Source organism: Lichenostomus cassidix, chromosome 3 (assembly GCF_008360975.1).
Source record: "Lichenostomus cassidix isolate B80296 chromosome 3, HeHo_3.0, whole genome shotgun sequence".
Classification (NCBI taxonomy): Eukaryota; Metazoa; Chordata; class Aves; order Passeriformes; family Meliphagidae; genus Lichenostomus; species Lichenostomus cassidix.
This window is the reverse complement of record NC_139483.1, coordinates 77,221,399-77,245,353: the sequence shown is the minus strand read 5'-3', so window position 1 is coordinate 77,245,353 and position 23,955 is coordinate 77,221,399. Positions and strand designations below refer to the sequence as shown.

The following is a 23,955-nucleotide window of genomic DNA, read 5'->3' as shown; positions in this document are numbered from 1 at the left end:
CTCTTCCAGTGGGAGAGGATGTTCCCCTCTGCCTTTCGCTGACTGTTCCATGTATCAGAGCAGCCACCACAGTGCCACTAGTGGGAGTTGAGGCTTCTGTGGTGGAGGGTATTCCAGCCACCTGCAGGACCTCTCAGGTGCTGCTCCACCTCCCTCCAGCAGCGTGAAGCTCAGGGGTGCCAAGCAACACCTGCCACGTCTGTCTGTGTGTACAGTGCTGAGGGAACACTGTGCTTCCTGTTCCAGCTGGCCATCATGTCAGTGGGACAGAGGAAGGGCTGAGGAACAGGGTGTGACAGCTGGTAGTTGGGCTTGGCTAAGGTTTCTGAAGGGGGAATGCAGCACAACACAGGAAAACGTCTCTGCATGGTCTAACTCTGTTACAATAGGTAACTCCTGGAGCCATTGTGCCATTAAGCCTTGGTACACAGTGGCAACTGCAGAAGAGGAGAAGTTTGCTTAGGGCAGCACAGTTAACACCACTTCCTCTACCAAAAGGATGTTATATTTACATGGCAAACACACAGCAGTTCTCTTTTATGGGAAATACCAGGTAGAGTAGTGTCCTAAGTACACTGCTGCCACCAAATGCCTGAAGAAAGTGATTGTGACAGCCTGGCCCCCTGCAAATGGCTGTGCCACACGTGCTCTTCTACAGTTGGTACAATGGAGAACATGTCCCAGCACAGATGGGGTTTCCAGCCTGCAGCAGCAGTGACACACAGGAGTGGATTCATATTATAGTGGAAAAAATCATTTTACTAAGAGGTGTGACATTTACACTTTGCATATGGCCTTGTTACATTCGAGTTACAGGTGTAATGCCAAGAAGTTTCATTCCATTGGCTAGAACTGAGCGTGCAGCTTGGAAGAGACAGAGCCGTGCCTGGAAAACAAGTAAAAAAGTCATTTTAGGGTAGTGCTACAGAATAGGGTGTGGTTTTTGGGACAGCAGTTAGAAGCAGAGTTGAGAACACCATGTGCAGCCTGTCCCTGTGCAGGCTTGTCCCTCGCACTGGGATTCGAACCTACTCATAACCTGAGTACTAGGAAACATGCCAATGCTGCCAGAATTGCACTGTCAAAGGAGGCTGGAGAGGAACGTCCAGCCCAGCCCAGCCCTCAGGGCAGAGCAAGCAGAGCTGCCTAAAGAAGAGCTCAAAATGATTTAAAACCAAAAGTCTTCCATGCACTACAGGGTAGTACAGCCTGAGGATACCGCTGGAATCCCTCCCTTCACTGTGCCTGGGTGACAGGCTGTCAAGCAACTATGGGCTGCTTTGAAAATTTCACTTTCCCTTGTCAATGTCTTGGCTGTTACAAAGCTGATTGTTTTGGAAGGGCTTTATCAACCTAGCTCCAAAAATCAGTTATTGAAAGCTATCACATTGCAAGATATTTAGAAATACTTTTATTTACAGAATAAGGAACTGAAGTTTTCCTTGAAGTTTGATGTAGCTATCTCCAAAGGCACGAATGCCTACAGTATCTAAGCTCAAATACAGACTGCAGCTCCACCAATTCCACTGCATGTTTTTCCGTCATAGCACAGCTCAACACTTAAATGTGATTTCCTACCAAAAATCAAATAGGTAATTCCTTTTGAAATAGATGAAAGAAAATAAGAGAAGCAGTGTGATTAATATATCATTTACTGAGTAGTTAGGGGGTCAAACATTGCCTGGGAGATCAGTAAAAAGAATTTGCATTTATTTGGAATGGCACGTTCACAGTTGTCAGCCTCTGTGCTTTAGCTAGAAAGGCAATACCGACAACTTGGGATATGTAGGTGGCAAAAGGGAGGAGACAGATTCAGTTCTCTCCCAATTCTCTATCTTCCCACATAACCACTAAAGGAAACCATCAAAAAATCAACCAGCAAGTTAAATGCTCAAATGTTTACTCTTAATACATTAAGCAGGAAAGGTGATGAGAAGGTGTTTGACTGCGTCTGGAGCAGCTGTCCTTAGGGAGCATTGTGTTTTGGGAGGATCAAGCAGAGCAGCCCTTTCCAGAACACAGCTGTGAACAGCAATCCCTGCTTTCCCAAAGCAGTGCCGCCCACGGGAGAGCCTGGCTGTTGGCTCCTCTGCCTGCGGGTGCACATTCCCCCAAGTGGTGACACAGCTGGGTGGCAAAGCCCTGATGGATCCTTCCTCGGGGCCTCCCTCCAGGCTCCAGCCACCAACCCCACCGTGCCCTACCTGTGCCACCTCGGGGGTGCTGCCTTTCACAGGGAGGGTTTTGTGTGCCACGGCTGCCAGGTGGCTGGAAGGGAAAACAGGGAAGAATGGTGAGAATGAGCAAGTCGCTTGACAAGAGCAGTGCTGTGGGCTACACAAAGCAGCAGAACTGGAAGAGCCACCCACAACTGCAGCATGCCAGAGGCTGATTTCCAACAGCCTCTTCACCTGGCTAAAGGAGGGTGTGGTTTTCTGTAGCCTGCATGGTGTCAGGGCATGCCATCAACAACTTAATGGTCCTAAAATAACCCCAAAATAATGTCTCTGCTGCACAAATACCCTCCCACTCCCTGCCCCCCATCGCCCAAAAAACCCCCGAACTATCTCAAGAGTGCTCTGGGAAGATCCTTGAGTGCCTACCCTATCATTCCCAAGATGCATGATTCTTTATACAATATTCCTTGTTAAAGCCTTCCCTGGACAAAGGCTCTACAGCTTCCTCCACCAAGCCTACTCCAGCATTTCACGGTGCTGTCCAATGGGAATCAGATATACAGTATGACTTACACTAGTAACAACCTTTGTTCATGGGCTGAGATAGTGGTTAAAAGTGGTTTGGATAAAATCTCCTAGCTGAAATGTTGATATTGAGAGGATGTTATCGGCTCAAATCTGCTCTTTAAGACATCATTAGTCCAGTATGATTTTAAGTTCAGACACTGGGTTACAGCCAAGTGATTCTTTTTTCTTAAAAGCTCTTAGTTTCTGATGGGGCTCCTGGCTCCAGCCTTGATCACTACTATTTATTACATTATTTTCTATCCTACTTTACTTGATATATTTCCTACTTCAGGGAAACTGTCCCACAAATTTGCATCTTCCCACTATTTTTATCCTTCAAAGCAGTGCAGATGTGAGGGCTGCAGAGCTAGCTCAGGAAGACCTGTCCTCACTGGAGACTCTGCCAGTATCAGCAAACACCTTACCTCAGTGTGAGGAGGTAGCTGACAATGTGCTTGGGTTGCAGATCCTGAGAAGATCTATACAGGACCTCGTCATACCTGTGAAGGAAGAAAATGATTGTTTGGTGTTGAAGTGGTACAAAGTGTACTCAGAAGGTTCATCAGACTTGCTTAAGTCAGAACAAGCACACAACCACAGCTGTAGAATTAGCAAAACTGATCTTCTGAAGCAGGTCTAAGCTATGTCATTAGCACACAACTGATTACTCCTTCCTTGTTTACTTATTGTCAAAGGAAATTGCTTCTGCTCCTCTTCATGTGAACACCTCAGAGAGGCAGGCTATAGCAAAGAGAACACAAGAGCTATATTTGCTCCTGGAACATTATGTCTGGTTTTACATCACAACACTAATTGTAAGTTTCTGGGAGCAAAAAATATGTGTTAAATAACCAAGGAAGTCAAAACAGTCCCTTAGAGGACATTGCCTTGAGTAAAAGCAGCTTAAAATTCTAGGTAGCTAAAAGGAATCTTGCAGCATTAGAAAAAGACAAATCCTGGAATACAGAATGGGTTAAGCTGGAAGGGACCACTGTGATCTGGGTGATCTGGTCCACCCTCCCTGCTCAAGCAGGGTCACCCTACAAAACTTACACAATACAGTTGACTTAGTAAGGCAATATTAAACTGGGTAGTACAAGCAGAGTCATCAGATCTATGTTTTTTCATGTGTTTTGCTGTCCTTTTTCACAGCCTGCAAGAAGGTACCAACACCTCCACAGCTGAAGAGATTTCAAATTCAAACTGGGGAGTGAACTTCCTCATCTCTGCTCAGCTCCCAGGCCCATCCCTACCAGCACATCCAAACTGATCTGCCATGGTATCTTCCTCTCCTTAAGACAAGCTGCGGAGTGCACTCTGATAACAATGGCTCCGCAGTCATGTAAGAGTCTGAGTATAAAAAAATCCCAAGAAACAGCTCACATGCTTTCTGTTAAATACCATGGCACTGGATAAATAAGACACTGCTGGTCTTACTGAGCTGGCTGGTCCTGCTGCTGCTCAAGAGAGCATGCGGCAAATGATGGACTGCAGGCAGACCTCTGGAGGCAATTACAGTTAGTGGTAGGGCTCTGCAGCCTACATGTGCAGGTCAAAGGAGCCACCTGGTGCACTGGCATGACTTTTGGAAGTCCTAATTTTAAACAGATGACCCCAGGAAGGTCTTAGTATGGAGTTAGCTTGCTGGCACTGCACAGTGTGCAATGCAGTATATATGAACTCTCACTAGGAATTCTGAAAGCTTCAGTCAGTTTCAACTCCATCACAGGCTGCGCAACATGGACAACTCCCTTGTCTCCATAGTTTAATTACACATCTATGAAATAATGAAAACAGCAACTGCTCAACTTTAAGACTGAATTAATGAAGAACATTACTGCTATTAACAGGTACCAGTTGTGCATGTTCAGTACCTCTGAAGGATGCTGAGCTACTGAACGTGCATGCACATACTCCATTTACTTCACCTCCTCTCTCTTCTCACATGACAAAAACAGAACATGAGGGACCAAGCAAATCTGCAGCTAATATTTATACAGAGCTTAGCACACGTTTGTAAAGACAATAATTAGGAGGCTCATGTACACAGGATGTCCCAAATACTGCTTTTTCCATCATATGGCTTCTAAAGCCACAAAAATGTCAAGTGAGGGCTACTGTTGGAATCCATGTGGCACAACAGACAAGTCATTGCCTCAAACAGCCATTTTTTGATCATGCAGCCTGTGCCCTCTCAACAGGTTAGTGGCATATCCAGATACTTATTTTAAGGGAACTGGTATTTGGAAAAAAAGCTAGACAAACCTGAGAAGATGCTGAAGAACAGAGATGGCATCGGGCTCCTGCAAGCATGCCACGTTAACATCAGTTAGCTCTGCATTCCCATGCATCTCTTCTAAACTAAAATGTGAGCATGGAAAACAAATGTCAGATGAAAACCTCTTAGCAATGCTGAACAAAAGAACCAGTAATTTGTGTTTTTAAGAAAACAGTTCCTTCAGCTCAAGCTGAATGGAACAATGAGACAGCTTATTTCAACCTAAGATTACCAAAAAAAAAAAAAAAAAAAAAAGTGCAGGCCATTCAGTATCAACAGGATTGGAGATATGCATGGACAAAGGTCCAGAAGCAAAAAAGACTAGGAAGGTAGTCAATCCCCCACTAATGGTACTCTGGCACCACCAATACCTACATGATAAAGGACTACAAGGGGAACAGACCAGAGAAAGGGATCAGCCTTGCACATTCTCCCTGAACACCATGTCCTGCTGCCATTGCCTCAGAACATCAGACTGCTATGCACCTTTGGCCTGACCCAGGAAGGAATCTTACATGAAAATAGATACTGAGGTCTGCTCTGGCAGTTCAATAAAGTGGATAAAACTGTCCAAACTGGACTCCTCTAAAACTCTTTAAAAAAATAATTAAACACATCAGGTGTTTGATCGGAGTCAACAGGAAGGGATCTCTTTAATCTCGGCTGTCAACAGTGGGAAATAACAGTATTAAAAATAATCCACTAGTTACTGTGGTAGCTAAAACATCCAAGTTCTGTGATGTAGTATATTTTATGAGTATGGGCATTTTGGTTTTTACATCAGTTTCCTTAGTTCTAGGCTACCATTCCTCACCACTGACACCAACCACAGAGAGGCTGTTTCTACAACTGAGAAAGTAAGTGAACAGTTAGCTCAGTTCCATGGAAATGAGGTAGAAAATTAACTTTAATAGGCCTGCTCTTCTGGAAAGTCTGTCTTTAACTCACACCTCTGCTGAAAAAGTGAACATGTGTCATATTTAAGGAGTTAACGCTACTACTTAGCAAAGCAGTAAGTTAATAAGGTTAAAATTCATGTCAAACCATACTGTGCAGAAATGCTTCTCTTACCTATGGAGTCTGGCATGGGTGTACTGCAAGAACACACCTGTATCTCCCCGGCTTTGGAGAGCTCGATCCCAGCTAAACTGATAATCAGATGACAAAAGGCCTCGGAAGTCCTGGAACAGTAAATTGATGCCACCCAGACATGGCTCTTCATCTCAGCTTCTCACAGACAATGCAAACACCTCGTGAGGCAGTTTGGACTCACCTGAATTATGAGTGCTGCAAGACCAACCTTCTCTGCTGTCTCCACAGGATCTTTTATCTCTTTGGTTGCTGAAGAGAAACAGAAAGAGAAATCATTAAGTCTGCAGTACCATAATGACTCTCTTGCTCAAACTTGGAGATGCCAGTAAAAGAGCAGATCTTCCACAACTGTTAAATAGCAAAGTGGAAATTGTCAGGATGCATGCAACAAGGAGTCTAGGATATAAATCTCTCTTAAAAGCTGAGATACACCTGTTTCACACAGGCTTTTTCCCACTTCCCCTAGTATGTGTAGCACAGATTTTGAGGTGAGAAGGGTTCATTATAACAGGCTATACTGAATTCCTTTTCACAATTCTGAAGCCAATCTCCAAGATCAGGGAAATGCAGATTTTGTTAAAAAACTGATAAAAACCTCCAAGTGATACAAGATGCACAAAGAAAAAAAATGTTGTCCAATGGCTAGTGGAGCATTTGGATGTACATTTAGGGAATACTCACACCATCCACTCTAGGTATCTAAACTGACTATGCTCAGAGAATCTGAACTGAGAATCATAGAATGCTTTGGTTTGGAAGGGACCTTTAAAGATCATCTAGTCCAAACCCCCTGCCACCTGCAGGGACACCACCTCCTCATCCATTTTACATGGAAAATCATCTGTTTTAATAAAACTGAGGAGGCAGAGCAAGGAAGATGCACACTACTTAAACTGATCAGATCAACTGATTCAATCCAGCACCTTACTCCAGAGAGCACAAGAGGGGGCAGCATTTCACTGGAAACTGCTTGAATCCATGCTGCATCAGGAGGAAACAATCCTGGAGCCACAGCCCAAGGGAGCTGCAGGCAACCCTCCCCTTCAGCACAATCTGGGGCAGAGCAGTGACCTCCTGGGTACTCGGGAACAGCCATGAGACTGGCAGGGTGACAAGGCAGTAGTGGCAGGCAAGCCAGGGTCACTCTTGCCAGAGAAAATTGTCAGAGCTATAAATCCTTTGGATGAAATCTGACTGACCCCTGAACTCCAGCCCCAATGCCACTATTGACTAGTTTGTTCTTTCTGAAAAAAGCGATTGCTGTCCCCCAAAGGCAGGTACTTCTTTCCCAGTTCATGATGAAATAGTTTCACTGAATGTTAGAATTTGCAAATCTGCAATCTAGGGGAGTTCACAGAATTGCAAAGAATTATTAACAATGTTTATATTATGGGAAGTACAAAAAGACAGAAAGAGGGCATATCACTGTGATTAGTGAGATGCAGGGAAAAGCGAAGAGTGGAAAAGATGACACAATTTGGTCAACACAGAACAAGAAGAAACTAGTAAGACCTGAAATACCTAACTTTTTGTGGAAGTCATGTTTTGTAACATCCTTGAGCGAACCTCATTTAAAACATCTTCCAGAAAAATTACTTCTCCTCTCCGAGTCTTCATCCCTTGAATTAGACCAAAAGACACATGCTGGCACCTGTGTTGAGAAGCAGCAGGACCAAAACTACATTTCAATAGAGAGAAATGTTTGCAGTGCTTGTTCAGAGCTGGATTCTCTATCAGGAAACAGCAGTAACAGCTGAATAAATAACACTCCAACGTGGGAAGCCTGGTGATACAATCAGTAACTCTCGTTTCAGCAACCAAGCTCCATACTTATTATATAATGGGAAAATTATGATCAGAATTATGATAGCCTGGTCATTTGTGTGCTCTCAGGAACCTCTCTTGCTACTAGCTTTAGTACAGAGGCCTCAATGCAATAATCTGCAACAAATTGAGGAGAGGCAGGATGTAGACAGATCAAATTACTGTGGCAGCAGAGATCTGTTAATATAATTAGAAAAGGAGTCATAATAATTCTATTGTGGCCACATTAAACTAAAAGTATAATTAATCATTGCTAATAATAAAGTATTCATTGCTTCTGCTCATAATAATCCCAGGCATTATTCGTGATAGAGAATGTAAGGTAATTTTAGCACAACTTTAAGCACTGTGAAAGGAGGCAGGTCAGTATTCCTGAAGGCTAAAACCCTATATTTAACCACAAAAGACATGCAGTCTGGCAGAGAGGAATATGATTTAGTCTGCAGATCCATTACTGACCTTTGCTCAGATTGCTAACAAGATTGGTAATTACAATGAATAACAGCAGGGATACACTTCCCTGCAATAGATACTTCAAGCCTGAAGCATGATTCAAACTCAGATTGAGATCTCTGCTAAAAGAAAATACTTCAAGAAGTAATAATTTAGTATGTGACCACACAATATACCAGAAGCTATGCCACAAAGTCTCTTAAAAATTGTTTCCCTTTTTCACATCAAGCAGTTATGAAAAATCTGTTAAATGAAAGACAGGGCCGTTTTTCACAACCTAAACATATGGCAATGACTCCATTCACAAATAAATCAGACCAGCAGGAGAGTGGACACAATGAAAAGGTTGCTATTGAGGACCTGAGGCCCACATTGCACATAATTCTGAGGGTTTGTTTCTCCGTTGGATTAGTATTAGTTGGATCCTACAGGCCATATGTCTGCTTGCACTCTGGAGTTCCTTACTTGCACACCAGCATCATATCTTGTAGCTTAGTTTCATCCAAAATGCCTATGTGATGTATGATACAGCATGGTGCTGGATGGACGCCATCAGGAAATTCTCCTCAAAAGAGCACCCACTGAAATTCCAATGTACATATTATACATTCATGGCGGGGGGGGGGGGGGGACATTAACCAGCAAAACCAGTAAATATTTAGGATTTGTAAGTACATACCTCTTTGCCCAGTCATAACCCATGAGCTCCAGTATTTGGAATAAATGTTGGAAGTGATTACTTTGACTTTTATCTGTCTAAGGAATAGAATTGATGCATATCAGAAAACACAAATCAGATAAGGAGTAGCTTTTAATACACAAACACATAGTACCACAGTGCCAGTAAGTCACTGCAAGCAAAATTAAGACCTAAGAAGACAAGCAAGACTTGAAATTTGTGACAGCTGGAATCTATGGCAATGGGATTTTGAGTCATATTAGCAAAAGAAATCCACCTTTTCAGAAATTATTTCTCTCAGATCATGAAGGCAAAGACATGAAGTGAAAGGCAACCTTGATGTTCTTTAGCTTCCCATGATATGTGAGCTGCTCATCAAACAAAACATCTCAATTTTCACTTCAGAACCTTGCTGCTACATCATCAAACTCCCAGAGTCCTTTGGCTTAGAAACCATACACTTCTTTAAGCTGTCTGCCTCCAGAACCCACCAGTTTCTATTGTCTCCAGTGTGATTTCTACTCCTACATCATAAGGCAGATACATAGTTTAAAAAAAAGGGTACAAATTATCACATTTCATAACAATGATGCATCTTGTGCTCTCATCCATTTTCAGTAACATTCTCCTACGAAGTAGTTTCTGACTGTATGTTATGTCTAACAACAACCTTCATGTGTGTTTCTAGCTACAGCTGCTGCTATGAGGTTCATTTTCCTACCTAGCTGTTTTGACTGCCTCGCTCAGACTCCTTTTTATCCTGCCTTAAAAAACATTGCAGAGATAACCAAATAATCACTATTTCCTCATTTGTTTGATGTTCTGGGACAGGGAGTGACCAGTGCTTATCTTGTGTTCCTTCTCAGCTCTACAACTATCTCAAGTACCTGCCTCCTCTCTCCTAGCTCCTCATAACCTGCTCTGCTCCTGGGAATCACCTCTCTGTGCCAACCCACAAGCAAGGCTGATGAATGGACAGCAGTGGCCAGTGCTTTCAAACAAGGCCTTCCAAGCCCTTTTCCATGCACCTTACATAATGAGGAGTATCTCTGCACAAAGCTAGACCTCTCTCACTAAATGGCTGGCTTTAAGAGAGAAGTCTGCAGTCTGACAGCATGGATTATATTTAATTCTTCATATATAAAAGAATTTTTATCTCCTTTTTGAGTGCAACATTCAATGGAATCTTAGTACCTCTTTAATAATACGTCACACGTTTTAAAATGTTTTGAATATTTTGCTCTTATCACTGCCTTTTTATGAAATAAGTAAGATTTTTTAATATCTAAATTGGGGAATGCACTGATTTCCAGCATTACAACTAGTAACCAACTTAACGTTCTTTTTAAACAAGTTGATCTGATGAAAGTAAGATGATATTACAAAGGAAGACTCAAGAGTCTCTAAATAATTTTCTTGTAACAAGATTAGGATTCTGAAATATATTTGTATTTAATTATTAAAGACTAAAATCATTAGCATTCTCCTTTAAACCCATGAAGTCCTCCTGCCTCTGGTAACACTGAGTAAAGTCCTAACTCAATACAAAGCAGTGCCACAAAAGAGCAGCAAAGCTCAGCAAGGCTAGCAGTTCTCTCATCAGGCTGTCTGTCTCACAAGAGTCTCCTAAGAGTTTGTTTTGCCCTTTTATTGTATGACCCACTTTCTCAGCCCTCAGATAGTCAGAAATTATAAAAATACTAACCATGTCCTCTGGAAACTATTCAAGCTGAGCAAGGCTGAGAGGACAGGACAGGCTAATCTGTCATTTCCACCTTGAATGAGACATTTGCAATAAAGGACACATCAATCACATCACAGTCTGGCTGTGCTGTTTATCTCTTTGAACTTGAAGGAGACCAGGGAGGCCCAGGTAAGGAATTAAACAGTGACTGGAGTTCAGCTACAGCAGCAGTCAGCTCAAGACTATTGCCCCTATGCTTGCTCACTCCGTGAGCTGAGCATTCAAGCTGACATCCTGATTAGTGCAAAGTGGACACACAACTATTCTAACTACTTCTTCTCTTTTGGTCCCTGCTATCTCCTGGTATATAAAACACAAATAATTATCTACCCACATGAACTAGACAGGAAACATTCTGCCCTCTGACATTCACAGCCACACGGCCCTTTGATGCCAATGAACCCACTGTTCTAGCCAGCAGGGGGAGAAAAACTCCTACCAAAACCAAACAATTTTCCCCCAAAATAATCAAAAGGTCCCTGTTCTATGACAACGTGCAGGAATGGCAAGCTATGGGAAACTTCCTGAAGACTGAAGCCAAAACAAGGAATGTGGTTTAACTAGAAGTTGCATTTTAAACTGTGTATTTAATGTTTTGCTTACTGATCTTTCCCCTTTCATCTTATGTGTCATGTTATATTGACTTTTGAAAAAGCTGCACCAGAGAAGGTAAAAGGACATTACCAAACACATCATGACCACACACACATTTTTATCACATGTTACTAATTTTGGACTTCATATAAAAGAACATGGATTTCCTTTTTTTTTCCTTAAACCTGAGAAAAAGATTTAAAAACATCACATGATATCTCCTTGTTAATATGAGACCAAAAAACAGTTTCAGACAAGTGAGGAGATAATCCTGCTATTCATATCCATGAGTGATACTGCTGGAATTGTTAAGAACAAAATAATGAAACCAATAAATATAAAAAGATTCCCTGTCTACTACTGTTTTATTCGGATTGATTAAATAGTACTTTATGTGCAATTTCTACATAATTAAACTAAGGCATTGTTCAAAGCCATAAAATGTACATTTCAGATAAGATATCAGGACTTCAGAGTAGACTTGGATTCATTTTAGACCATCAATTTCTAAATTAACACTTTAAAACCTTTTATAATACCAATGGCTTTTCCTGGTTTGTTTAATTATCAATTACAATACTCATATAGAAAATACAATGTCAAGTAAAAGTTCCTTTTGAATTAATTACAATTAATTTTTATAATGGAGAATAACTCCAGAGCTAATTTTCATAAAATCATAGAAAGGCTTGGGTTGGAATGGACCTTAAAGATCATCTTGTTCCAACCCCTCTGCCATGGGAAAGGACATCTTTCACCAGACCAGGTTGCTCAGAGCACCATTCAACCTGGCCTTGAACCCTTCCAGGGATGGGCATCCAACTGGGTAGTCTTTTCCTGTGCCTTAGCATCCCCACATTGAAGAATTTTTTCCTCATATCTAATCTAAACCTACTCTCAGTTTAAAGCCGTTTTTCAACCATTCTGGGGGTCATGCACTGAAACAGAACCAAGAAACACTGCCACACAGAGACACAGCTGCTGGGCAGTAAGGGCATCTATTTTACTGTCAAAAACACTGTGTGTCAAAGTCATATTGCAAGCCAGAGGCCCCTGGGTTACTGGAGAGAATCAGCACAAAAGTGTGTGCTGAATCTAGAATTACTTACCACATAAATCATGGTATCACAGCTGTGCTTATTCATTCTGTCTATAGCAGCTGCAAGATCTCTGAAAGAGATAATGAGAAACTATTTGGACTTTCACTCAAACATACCTCACTATTTGCCTCTGAGAAAACTAACCTGCTTTTTATGGAGGGGAGAGGACTTCCTGAGCAGCAGGATCCATGTATGCCTTACACATAAAAAGGACATGTATACTTTGCTGATGACACGTTTGAAATGTTTTTTAAACCACTAGCTAAGAAAATTACTGAGGAAACAGTTCTTTGGTGCAGAGTAAGTCTGGTCTCTGTCTGTCTACTGGGACATGAGAGAAACAACCCTTTCCTGGAAAACTAGCCCAGTGTTCAGCATTAAGTTAAATGGTACAAAGCTTATTTTCACACACACACACAGAACAGTGGTGCCAGAGCCTGAAGGGACTGGGCGTAAGTGAAATGAAGTAATAACAACTGGAGTCTGACCATGGGTCACAAGGTGTCTCTGCTGCCAGCAGCTGGAGTGAGGGCACACACATCCCCATATGACTGACAGCAAATATCAAGCTGAATAGCCAAGCAAGGAAGTGAAGTATGCTAGGAAGTCTCCAGGTGTGCCTTCAAAGATGAGGCACCCAGAGGAGTCTGTATTGCTGGCATCAGAGGGTCCAGGCCCAGTGCTGCAGAGACCACAGGGACTGGGAGCTGACTGGGAGACCTGTCTATACATCTGTCATCTGTGTACATCTGTCTCTATGTAGGAGGCAAAAGGGCAGAGCAAGGATTCAGGGCCAGTGGTCACATGTCTGAGCTCAGTTACTGGGGGGATCCAATGTGTCTGAGCCAACAATCTGAGTGGGGCTGTGGGCCTTGGGGGCTCACATGCCCAGCTGCCAGCAACAGGGGAGACCTGGGGATGCAAGGACAGCTAGGGAGCCGACTGAGTATTGAAGCTCAGCTACTTACTGAGGCACAAATACTGTGCATGTAATACATATGTATATTACTTATTAAATAATACATATATCACATACATAATACAAGTATAGATATCACAACATGTATTACATACACATATGTATCTATACACATACAGACATACAAGTCTATTTTTTCACAGTAACACATACTCATCCTAATCAGCCAGAGGGGAACAAAATGCCCCATGTGCTGAGTGGTTTTGGCTCTGTGTGTGGGCCTGCTGAGAACAGGTGCTCAGCCTTACTCCTGGCTGACCTGTTGGCATGGAGCTGTGGTATCTTTGTCTCTATCTGGCTACAGGATTCAGCAGCTCCCTAATGCAGGATTGACTCTAATACCCTTGCCCCAAAAAGCTGCACAGAGTTTACCCTGAGGGCTAGACACTAGATTTATTTATATTCCTGGCACAAAGGAACTGTTAAGGCTCCCGTATTAAAATACCCCAGAGGAATTTTAGGATACTGATGAGATGGCAGGAAAATAGCAATAAAATCAATGTTACAGCGCTGGTGGTCCACTGAGTCAATGAAGACATGGCTGAACAAGCAATTTTTTTCTGCATCACACTATCAATAAACATTGTAAGCAAAGGTCTTTCTAAAACCTTAATTATTTGGCAAATATTTATTTGATCCAGAGATCCCAGCTTTGTTTGCAAAGTTAGTAGCTGGAGAAAGTATTATGATTTATGCAAAGAAAAGATTTACTAACAGATTGATTAAAGGGACGAAAAGTATTTAAAAGCCATGGTTTTTCCAGCCATTTTAATCCCATTGTTGTTATACTGCTTGTTTCACTTACAACTATTTGATGGTGAAGGTATTCCATCCCAGAAATAATGCACTTCAAAATCCATGCTATCAATTATAAATGAGCTCATGTTCAGAAGTTCCCTGGCAAAATAACTGGCAATGAACACAGATGGGCTTACTTGCCTTGTTATATAAAGAGATGTCCCATCACTGCGCATGACGGTGGAAAACGCTGAGAGGTCTTTCTTCTCCGAGAGATCCACAATTCCTGTCCCTTTTCTGTAAGTTGAGGGAAAATACTGATGTCACTGCAAGCTAATACACAGGTAAGTTTATGTAAGACTGAGGTCAGAGCCAAAACAAAGGCCTCTTATCACAAATGCCCCTCACTCTAGACAGTCATTCTTTTTCTGTGAATGACCATCTCCTTTAAGTCTTTTTAAAGACTGTTCCCCTAAGTTACCATTGCTGATGTCAGAGAGCAGCCTGCCCACATTCTGGTGCATTCCATGATTACAGCTTCCATCCCAGTTCAGCCAGGCACCTCTTTCATCAAGGCAAGGATCTCATCTAATTTTGCTCATTAAATGGCACAGGCAGCTACCAAATTAATCAACAGCCTCAAACACCATTAGGAATCAAACACTGTCATTGTACCCAATTTGTCATGGCTAGGCTTCTGTGCTAGTCACAGAAAAGGAAAATGTAATTTTTAGCTGTGACTGCACAAAGCCTGATGATCTTCTTCCAGAACAGCTACCAAAACCAACTAAAGAAAACTCTTCCCCTTAGATTATGTACAAACCTCACTCATCGTATCTTGTTTGAAGTGGAACTGAGATATCAAATAAACTACACCAATAGATTGAATGAATTCATACGTTGTTTTCTGAAGGAGTCCTTTATCTTCCAACATCTTTAGAACTTTCTGGGCCTTCTCTTGGTAAAATGATTCTCCAGAATATTCATCAAAGTGCACTCCTAGACGCTGAAAAGTTCCAAGAATATCAAAGAAGGGTAACATTGTTAAGCTAGAAGCTAATAATTTTTCTTCAAATTCAATCAGATGATAGGTCTGTGTCACAGGTCACATACAGTGCAAAGATTAATTTCATTCCAGGAAATGTCACTTCATTGTTAAAAGGCAAGGATGCTTGGATTTTGATTTAATCGATTTCTGCATTAGAATGAATCTCTTCCTGAGCTGAATATCGTGTTGGGTATAACATTCATGAGAAATCAGGCATAAAGTGGTTAGAGCAATTCATACACAAACTCTGAGGCAGGTCTCTCACTTGCTGTGCTGGAGGTGAAACCAGTGGGCTGCAGAGAAGTTACCTGAACATGAAACCAACCCTATTTTAAAAGGATGCCAAAAGGAATTTAAAAAGGTAAAAGATGCTCAAAAACATTGCTGAGCAGACAGAAATCATCATTACCATGAAGGCTGAGGGTATATGTAGGAGAGACAGGATGACCTTAACTGCCAAACCTAGTCAGTTCATCAGTTCAATACGTTTTAGTTTGAACAAAATTGGGAGAGAAAGACCGAGGTACACCAGTCATCATGCGATCAATGATGGGTGACCTTCAAGATCATGCTGCATACACAATCCAGTACCTATTTATCCTTACAGGCCAGCTTTCCACCAGAATTATCAAGTGTCTCACTCAGGAGAGCTTAACTTAAGAGTTTTTTCTTGGCTCCAGTGATATGTTTCATGGAAGAAGTTAAAGTACAGCCAGGTTATCTTGATTATAAACTCCTGTTTCCCACATTTCTAAGATTAATTTTGTGGTCAGTGGCACAAACGTCCTGTGAAACAGTGGACACTGGCTCCACTTGTGAGATCACAGTGTGCAACAGATGGCTGTACATTAGCTCAAGCCCACTAGCAAGTAACTCCTGCTGCTGCAATTTCTTACACCCAATTTAATATGCAACACATATAGCTCTGCATTATGACATTAGATCAGAAATGTGAAAACACAAGTATCTTCTAATAACATTTATTACATGGAAACTGTGAAATGTGGTGGGTCATTGCTGACTTCAAAGATAAAGCAAAACTGAGCAATATTTATCCAACACTGATTTACCTTGCTGCTTAGCACCACACTGTGAGCTTCAGGACTTCTGAGAAGGGAGAATTAGTCTAAAGGTAATTACCTGGACACCATTAAATAATATGTATCTAGGATGTCAACAACTGAAGTGACAGCCTGGTTGGATGAGAAATCAACTGCTGTGCTTTTTCCAAGCAGAACGGGGCTTTAACTTACTGAGAAAGAGCTCCCCCACAACATTCTGAAGTTTATGGGAAAAGCAATGAATTGATAACATTAGAGCAATCTCTGATCCTAAATGAGGTCACTGCTTGGCAGTCTCCTGGATGAAAAGGTGCTGTGCACTGTCGATTATATTGATGAAGCAATAGAGAAAAGGAGACCCTTTTACCAACAACACAGAAAAAAACATTAGGATGATTTGTACCTTATAAATCCGGATGTATTCCTCAATACTGAGGTCTCTAAACTGCTTCCAAATTGACAATGTCTGCTCATCATGTTCCTCCAGTTTTCTAAAGAAATCCTTAGCCAGCTTTTTTGTGTTTTCATCTTCTGCTGCTTTGTTAATCTGCACATACACCTAAAATATAATGACACTGAAAATGCTGAAGTGGTATAATCCTCTCCTCCAATAAAAACAGTACAAAATGTACAAGAACAAAAAAAAATTATACAAGAACAATACAAGCACGTTTGAAGATGACATTTTTAATGTCAAAATTTTAAAGATGCGTTAAAGCAACACATTTCCCATTTAAAGAATAAATGAATAGCCCAAAGCCCAATAGGAAAATGTGCAGCTTATCTTGGAAGAAGACTAATGCCCTAATTCCTTACTGCTGTCACTGTCACCCTCTTCATAACCTTGAAACAACTGCAGCAGCAAAATATGGAAGAACTAATTTATGCATAAAATGGAACCTATCATGGACTTTTAAGCCACAGACTTGTCTTCAGAGGACCACAAAATTGACATTTACAGCAACTGCACTGCCTAAAATTGACAAAGCAGTTGAAGCAGCAAAATCCTTGATAGACTCAGTATTTTACAAGCTCATGTTCATATGAAAGATTGAGTTCACTCAACAGCAGAAAAAGCACCACTTTGAAACACAGCTCAGGTTTTGATATAGCTAGGGATACAGCTGAACAAACACTTAAAACTGGTAGTAATTGAGAAACTAATTTGGTCTCAAACAACTACTGTTTTAGAATCTTTGGCATCTTGACTGAATACTGTTCTCTACACTTAAAAGTATTTTTTTTAAGGTCACAAAGCTTACATGCTACAGCAACAGATGAATTGTGCAGTAAAGCTTTAAAATACTAAGTATTAAAAATTTAAATTCTAAGAATGGACTGAAATTATACATAAAATTAAGTAATACACAGTGATGCACAACCACAAAAATATGACTGCTTCTTGTTTTCTCCTTAAATCAGTCCTACAGCTCTAAAACACCTCAGTGTTGAGAACCTATCAATTTAAATCCTCAGGGCTCAGGACGAGGGAACAAACAAACAAAATTTACCTGTGTCAAAGAAGCTGGCAAGTTCAGGAACTACCCTGCCACATAAACAATCTGGCTAACGTCATTCAGCTGTTGAGTTATCCAAATACTCAAAAACAGTTTGTTCCTTTGCCAGGAAACATATTTGTAGAGAAGAGCTATCCTGTGACACGCCACCTGAACACCAACATTATCCATATTTCCCACATCCAGCTCCGACGGCGAAGCACAGCTCAGCTTTGTGATAAGAAAACACCTGACAGTGCCACACAAGAACCTTGACTGACAAAGCCCCATTAACATCTGAGATCATTCTTTTAGAGGAATGAGGGCTTGAACACTGGCCATTCAGGAAATCTTGCCTACCTCTTCTCATGGTTATGTGCAGGATCTGTGCAGGTGAGTACATAAAACCCTTATGTGTATTGCATGCATGTTACACCCAGATGGTTGTCACACAAAGAACACTTAGAAGTACCAAAAGATCAACAAAAAGTAAATACTAACTCAGATGGTATTAGGCATACTTGAATGAAGCAAGTCAACAAACAAAATCCTATTAATCCTGGAAAGACAAATCTAGTTGGTCTTCTCTGAACTCACCTCAAAAAGGTGTTGTAAAGGACTGGATTTTAGTTTTTCTTCGCTGCCAAAGGATTGGAAACCAACACCCAATAAGCCTTGAACAACAGTTAAATATATAGTTAGACAACAGACCAGAGTACATTAATAAGTTATTTTTGTAAGTCTTGTCTTAACACTTCAACCAAAGCTTTACATTTTAAACCAATATAATTTGCATTTCTGGACTTGTATAGAAAATTACCTTTTACACAGCAACAAGCTATAAGTGAGAAGCCGCAGAATGGAAACTGTCCAGTATATGCTCAAAACTCCTTGGTTTGCTTCCTCCCTTATTAGTATTATCATTTCAAGAACAGTAAGAACTGGGACACAATGTGGAATTCCTCATACCACTCATGCAATGTTTTCAAGGGAAATTTTTGCTGCCTGCTGAGAATATGCAGCTTTTTTTGAGCATTGAATTTGGCTTCAGGGCTTTCCAAAAGACATCTAAAAGGGCAAGAAATCCAAATCCCAATATTTTTGTCTAAATGAAAAGACTCCTTTAACTCCTTCAGTAATGTAGCAATATTAACCCATCAGTCTCTTAGATTATCTGAAGCTAACTTTAAGGTCAGCTTATTCCTCTGAGCTGGCAAGGACCAGGACTGATGTAGGAACGGATACGCAGGTACCCCTTTGGAAAACTCTCTGCAACTAAACAAATAGCACTGTCTCAAGAACTTCCTTCTTGGAAACACTGAGTGCAGAAGAAACATGGCAGACTTAAAGGAGAACAGGTTAGGTTTCAGGAAATAAAATTAATACCATTCTAATCCTACTGAAAGGGAGTTTAGTTAAGGACATCTTGTTCTATAAGCAATCTGAGCATAGTTTCCTAATGATCTCTTAAGACACTGGTGTACCTAAACATTCCACCATTCAATGTTGACTTCACACTCCAATCTCCAGCACAACTGTCAGTCTTTATTCAACCCAAACACAACCTTCCACATGTTTTCTGTCTTTCCCAAATTATCTCCAGACCTTGTTACAGTCACCAGTTAATGGCAAGATGCAGCACATGCTGAGACTGATTCTGACTTAAAGGTGCTGACTGGTTAGCCAGCAGGCTAAACACGAAATTTAACTTTCTCTCCCAGAGGTCATTACATTGTGCTCAGCTGCCAACTGTCGTAATTCCAAAAGAAATTCATTCTCTTGGAGATATTTTTCTTTGTCAGATCTGGCTAAAGTTGCCCAATGGGCTCAAAATTTATTAGGAGTAGAGTGACAGGAAGACAGATGGACAGATAGTGTGACTCCATAAGCTTTGTTACCTTAAGAAACCTGCCCCAAAACTGCCTAAAGGCTGAGCGTTTCTCTGCTGCGTTTCAGCAAAATATGTTTTCAATTATTACATTTTAAAGCCTCTGACAATAGCAGTTGTAAACACAGCTGACAGATCATTAATTACAGCACTGCTTCTGAGAAAGGACCATTACAATAATACTGCTATGCTCTAATTCTGTGAAGCATGACTATTATTTATTACAATACCTGCCATATATTTAAGCTGAGCCAGCCCAAATAAAGAGGGGAGTACCTATCTTGAAAAACAACCAGCTGGAACTACTAAGTCAAAAGCATGATTCTAAGAGCTGTGTGCTGCACAAATGGCACACGTGTAAATAACAGGAAGCTTTGTATTAAAATGCATAAAATTCCTGATATTCAGACTTCAGAGTCCTATTTAATGTCTTCAAAGGCGGACTGAATGAGGTCAGCTGAGAAGCCTTTTATCCACACAGCATGTCAGTGCTTAACTGTCATTGCCACATTCATTATACAATAGTATAGTGATAAAATTATGTCTAAGGGGCAAAAATAAATGAAACATGCAATGATGAAATTTACTTAATTTTTGGTGAACTCATTCTGTATTCAATTCTTATGAAATAAATTGTAAGTGAAGCAAAACTCTCCTATAAGCTACTATTTCATCAGAAACAAGATCAGGAAAGACAAGCTGCAGGGGAAATAATTTAATAAAGGAAAGAATGTTCTATTACTGCTCTCACAGTCCTAAGAATGTTATACTGTGCTGACTAAAATCCAGGAATTTAGTCCTTCTAGACTAGACTTCTAGAACTGAACATATTTTACTGAACATATTTGTAAGATACACTTACAAATCTGAATATAAAATGGAGTGAAAGTAGGGTATTTATTTTAAATTTTTAACCCAGTTCTGTTCATAATATCAATTCCTTGACATCCCCATGAACAGCAGTATCACTGAAACTGGAGGGGGCAGTATAAGGCCTGGGATAAGCAAAAGTACCACTTAACAGACATTCCATTTTGTGTTTGCCATTTAAACATAAATAAATGGACAGTTTCCAAAGTCTACTGCAAAAGAAGTGGGGATTTTTATAGTTTTCAGATGTACCAGCTTTCAATAATTAGGAAGTGGGCTTGATTGCCTTTATTTAAATGCCTGAAAGTATGCCAAAACCAACTTCTTGGGGGAAATTAGAAGAGGGGAGAATATTGATCAATTTTAAAATGCAAGATTAACAATGGAAGTTAACAAAGTTGTGAATGCTGTGGATGAGTCACAGCTGCCATAATAGAGGGATAGCTACAGAGCCAGCAATGGGACATAAATGATCTCTGGTCAGGGAATAAATATCAAGCCATGCATCGTCAGGCTGCACTTGAGAGGACTTTTCAGTCCCCACTGATCTGATGGACGTTTCAGAAGAGGTAGGGGTGTCTGGTGTGTGCATACAGGACTGATAGTCTTCCAGGAGCTAGTCACTTGCACATCTTCTATCTACACAACTCTCTTTTGCTACATTTTAAGGGGAAACTGAGTGTTTTGGAGAGACTGTAGGGGTATCTCTGAAGATACAAACTCTCCAGGTCCCAATATGCCAAAATGTGGTTGTTGTGGAAATTAATTATGTTCCATGAGAAAAGGAACAACAACAACAAAAAAAAAAAAAAAAAAACCAAAAAAAAAACTCCAAACAAAACAACCAAAGAAACAATATCCAAAACCAAACACAAACAAAAAAAACCCCAAATCCTGAAACTGTATGTGTAATCTGAGAGAAAAACTACTGAGGGGCAGAGGGACAGTCAGGTAAATTTCCTCCTGTCATTCCTTGTACATCAGTACAAGTCATACTGCTGCTGATGAATCAGTCTGGATTTTTTGTTCAGATTTCTTAAGCAAATGAACTATACATTACATGCATGGGAACATGATCTCATTCCTTATAAGCACAGAGTGAATCCAATGGGCCTACAAAAACTGAAGCTGGGAACCTGTCGCTGTTGAGCAGCTAGCAGAGTAATGAATGCATCGGTTCTCAGTGGCAAGAAGGAATGACCTTTATTGTTTTGATTTCATCACATTTATAGAGTTCTCAAAAGTCACCCAGATTGGTCAGTCAGAAGCCTTCCCCCAGGCCTGATTGGCCAGGCCTGCACTGTCCAAGTTCTGGGACACTGTTCCAAAACATCCAAACTTTATCTTTATTTACAAAAACACAAGAAAACTTCCCATGGGAAAAACTGTGCTAGCCACAGGAACCTAGGCCATATTATACATTAGAAAAGGGCACAGAATAAAAAAATATTGAAACATACCAAACTGCATGCCCCAGTCACCAAGGTAGTTTATTCTTACTACTTCATGTCCCAGTGCAACTTTGAGATTTGCTATAAAATTCCCTGGTAATGAAACAAAAATGATATTATTCAGTTGTAGGCAGTCTCTCATCCCTATAGAACAGTTTTCTGGTTTTGCATGAGCTGTATTCAAAATGAAGAGAAAAAGCAGTCAGATAGAATACTCCACAGAAATTGCTAAAATACCTGACAACTGAAAGCAGTAGTAGCAGTAATAGTAAAAAGCAAGCTCCTTTCTGAGCAGGAAAAGATAGGCTGTGCATTTGAAAAGTGCCACGAAGTGTCTCACACAACAGGGATAAAAACATACATAAGTGAATGCACATGCATAAACTGCAAAATGTAAGACTGTGAAAAACCTTTTAAAGTCTTCTTATATTCTCACAAATATGTGGCATTATACATAATTCCATCACAGTCGGGCAACCTCATACCAGGTTAGGCAAGCACTCAAAATTCACAGACTGCTGTTAACTGCGATGTTAAAAGGGGAACATCAAGTCCTGAATCTCTATAGATTCCTGCAGCAGTTCTCAGCTCTGCACTTAAAACATTATGCTCCAAACTTGTCATATCACATAAGGATATCTTGTTCCAGCTGCTATTACAACAAAAACCCTTCATCTCTCTCCTGAGCTTAGTTACAACTTTAGATTTACAAAGAAGAAATACCCACATCCCCTCCTCTATTTTCCTGGGCTTCAATGGTACCTTTTAATTACAGTATTGTTGTAAAGGATGCAGAAAGCTCTGTCTTCTTTTGTTGTTTTAACACCATATTATAGCTTGCAATTACTTTCAATTCCATTCTCTGTAGTTAATTCTCTTATTATGGGACAAACATTGATCTACAGAACTATTTTTGAAAGTGGTTTTTTTTCTGTAACTAAGGATCCAGAAATGGAACATAAAAAAGCCCAAAATACGTAATTTCACTCAACTATCTCTCTCAGCTATCTCTCAATTACAGAGAGGCAATTACTTTATGTAATTAATAACTATACATGATACACTAAATATAACTAAAAATGAATACATTATTAGAGGCACAGATTTTGTAGGATCTTCTGCTATAACCTACCTTTTTTTATTATGAGATCAAGAAATGAGAGAGAAATAAAGTTTTCCATATACCGTTAGAGCACTGCACAAGTAAGTTATTAATTATCCTATTAGAAATTACAGCAACTGTGTCAGTAACACTGGCATAAAGTAATTAGCATATAAAAGCAGACTTTTTGCAGGACAGCCACCAAGACACAACCACCTGAACTGCTCTGCAGACCAGTGCAAATTGAGAATTTAAAATTCAAAGGACTCTCATAACACCTCAATGAAAACTGCCTTGGGTGTCTTTGAAGACCAATTTTAAACTACTTTATTTAATATTCACAGTCGTAAAACTATTACGTGTGACTTAATAAATCTGCCAGCAACGCACCACGTTCTTTTCTTCACTGCATAATGAGCAGAAGGGTTTTAATTAGCAAGTTAGCCTGTCACAGCCACTCACACCAGAGGAGTGAAATGTTAGCAGTGCTCCCTTGTCAAGTGAAGCAGGAAGACAAAGCAGCCCCCTCAGGAGGCAGTGAAATGCACACTCACCTATGATGGTGGAACGCAGATGTCCTATGTGAAACTTCTTGGCAATATTAGGGGAGCTGGAATAGATTTTCACAAATAACGTTTGTTCGGTGTACAAAACTGCCAGACAACCAAGTTAAAAGACTTCAGTTCATGTATCTAGCAGAACTGAAATTAAACTTCCATTTTCAATTTTCCTGTAAGATTCCCTGATAACTTCTGTCTCAGAGAGCAAGTTTTCCTATCCAACCAGCTTTCCTTCCAGTATCAGCTCAAAGTGT

General features: G+C 40.5%; 1 protein-coding gene across 1 annotated transcript in view; it reads right to left on the bottom strand.

Annotated features, from left to right (window-relative positions):
- Window positions 1-738: 738 nt before the first annotated feature.
- RARS2 (arginyl-tRNA synthetase 2, mitochondrial) overlaps window positions 739-23,955 on the bottom strand; it is a 29,756-nt gene continuing 6,539 nt past the window's right edge. The window contains exons 6-20 of the mRNA XM_085056373.1: window positions 23,696-23,751; window positions 22,049-22,132; window positions 18,428-18,504; window positions 16,738-16,893; window positions 15,125-15,231; window positions 14,427-14,522; window positions 12,518-12,578; window positions 9,071-9,147; window positions 7,641-7,765; window positions 6,296-6,363; window positions 6,094-6,203; window positions 5,010-5,105; window positions 3,170-3,244; window positions 2,205-2,268; window positions 739-886 (exon numbers count right to left, since the gene is read on the bottom strand). Of these exons, the coding sequence (XP_084912499.1) occupies window positions 800-886; window positions 2,205-2,268; window positions 3,170-3,244; window positions 5,010-5,105; window positions 6,094-6,203; window positions 6,296-6,363; window positions 7,641-7,765; window positions 9,071-9,147; window positions 12,518-12,578; window positions 14,427-14,522; window positions 15,125-15,231; window positions 16,738-16,893; window positions 18,428-18,504; window positions 22,049-22,132; window positions 23,696-23,751 (1,339 nt within the window). The 3' untranslated portion in view covers window positions 739-799. The remainder of the gene's footprint in view (window positions 887-2,204; window positions 2,269-3,169; window positions 3,245-5,009; window positions 5,106-6,093; window positions 6,204-6,295; window positions 6,364-7,640; window positions 7,766-9,070; window positions 9,148-12,517; window positions 12,579-14,426; window positions 14,523-15,124; window positions 15,232-16,737; window positions 16,894-18,427; window positions 18,505-22,048; window positions 22,133-23,695; window positions 23,752-23,955) is intronic.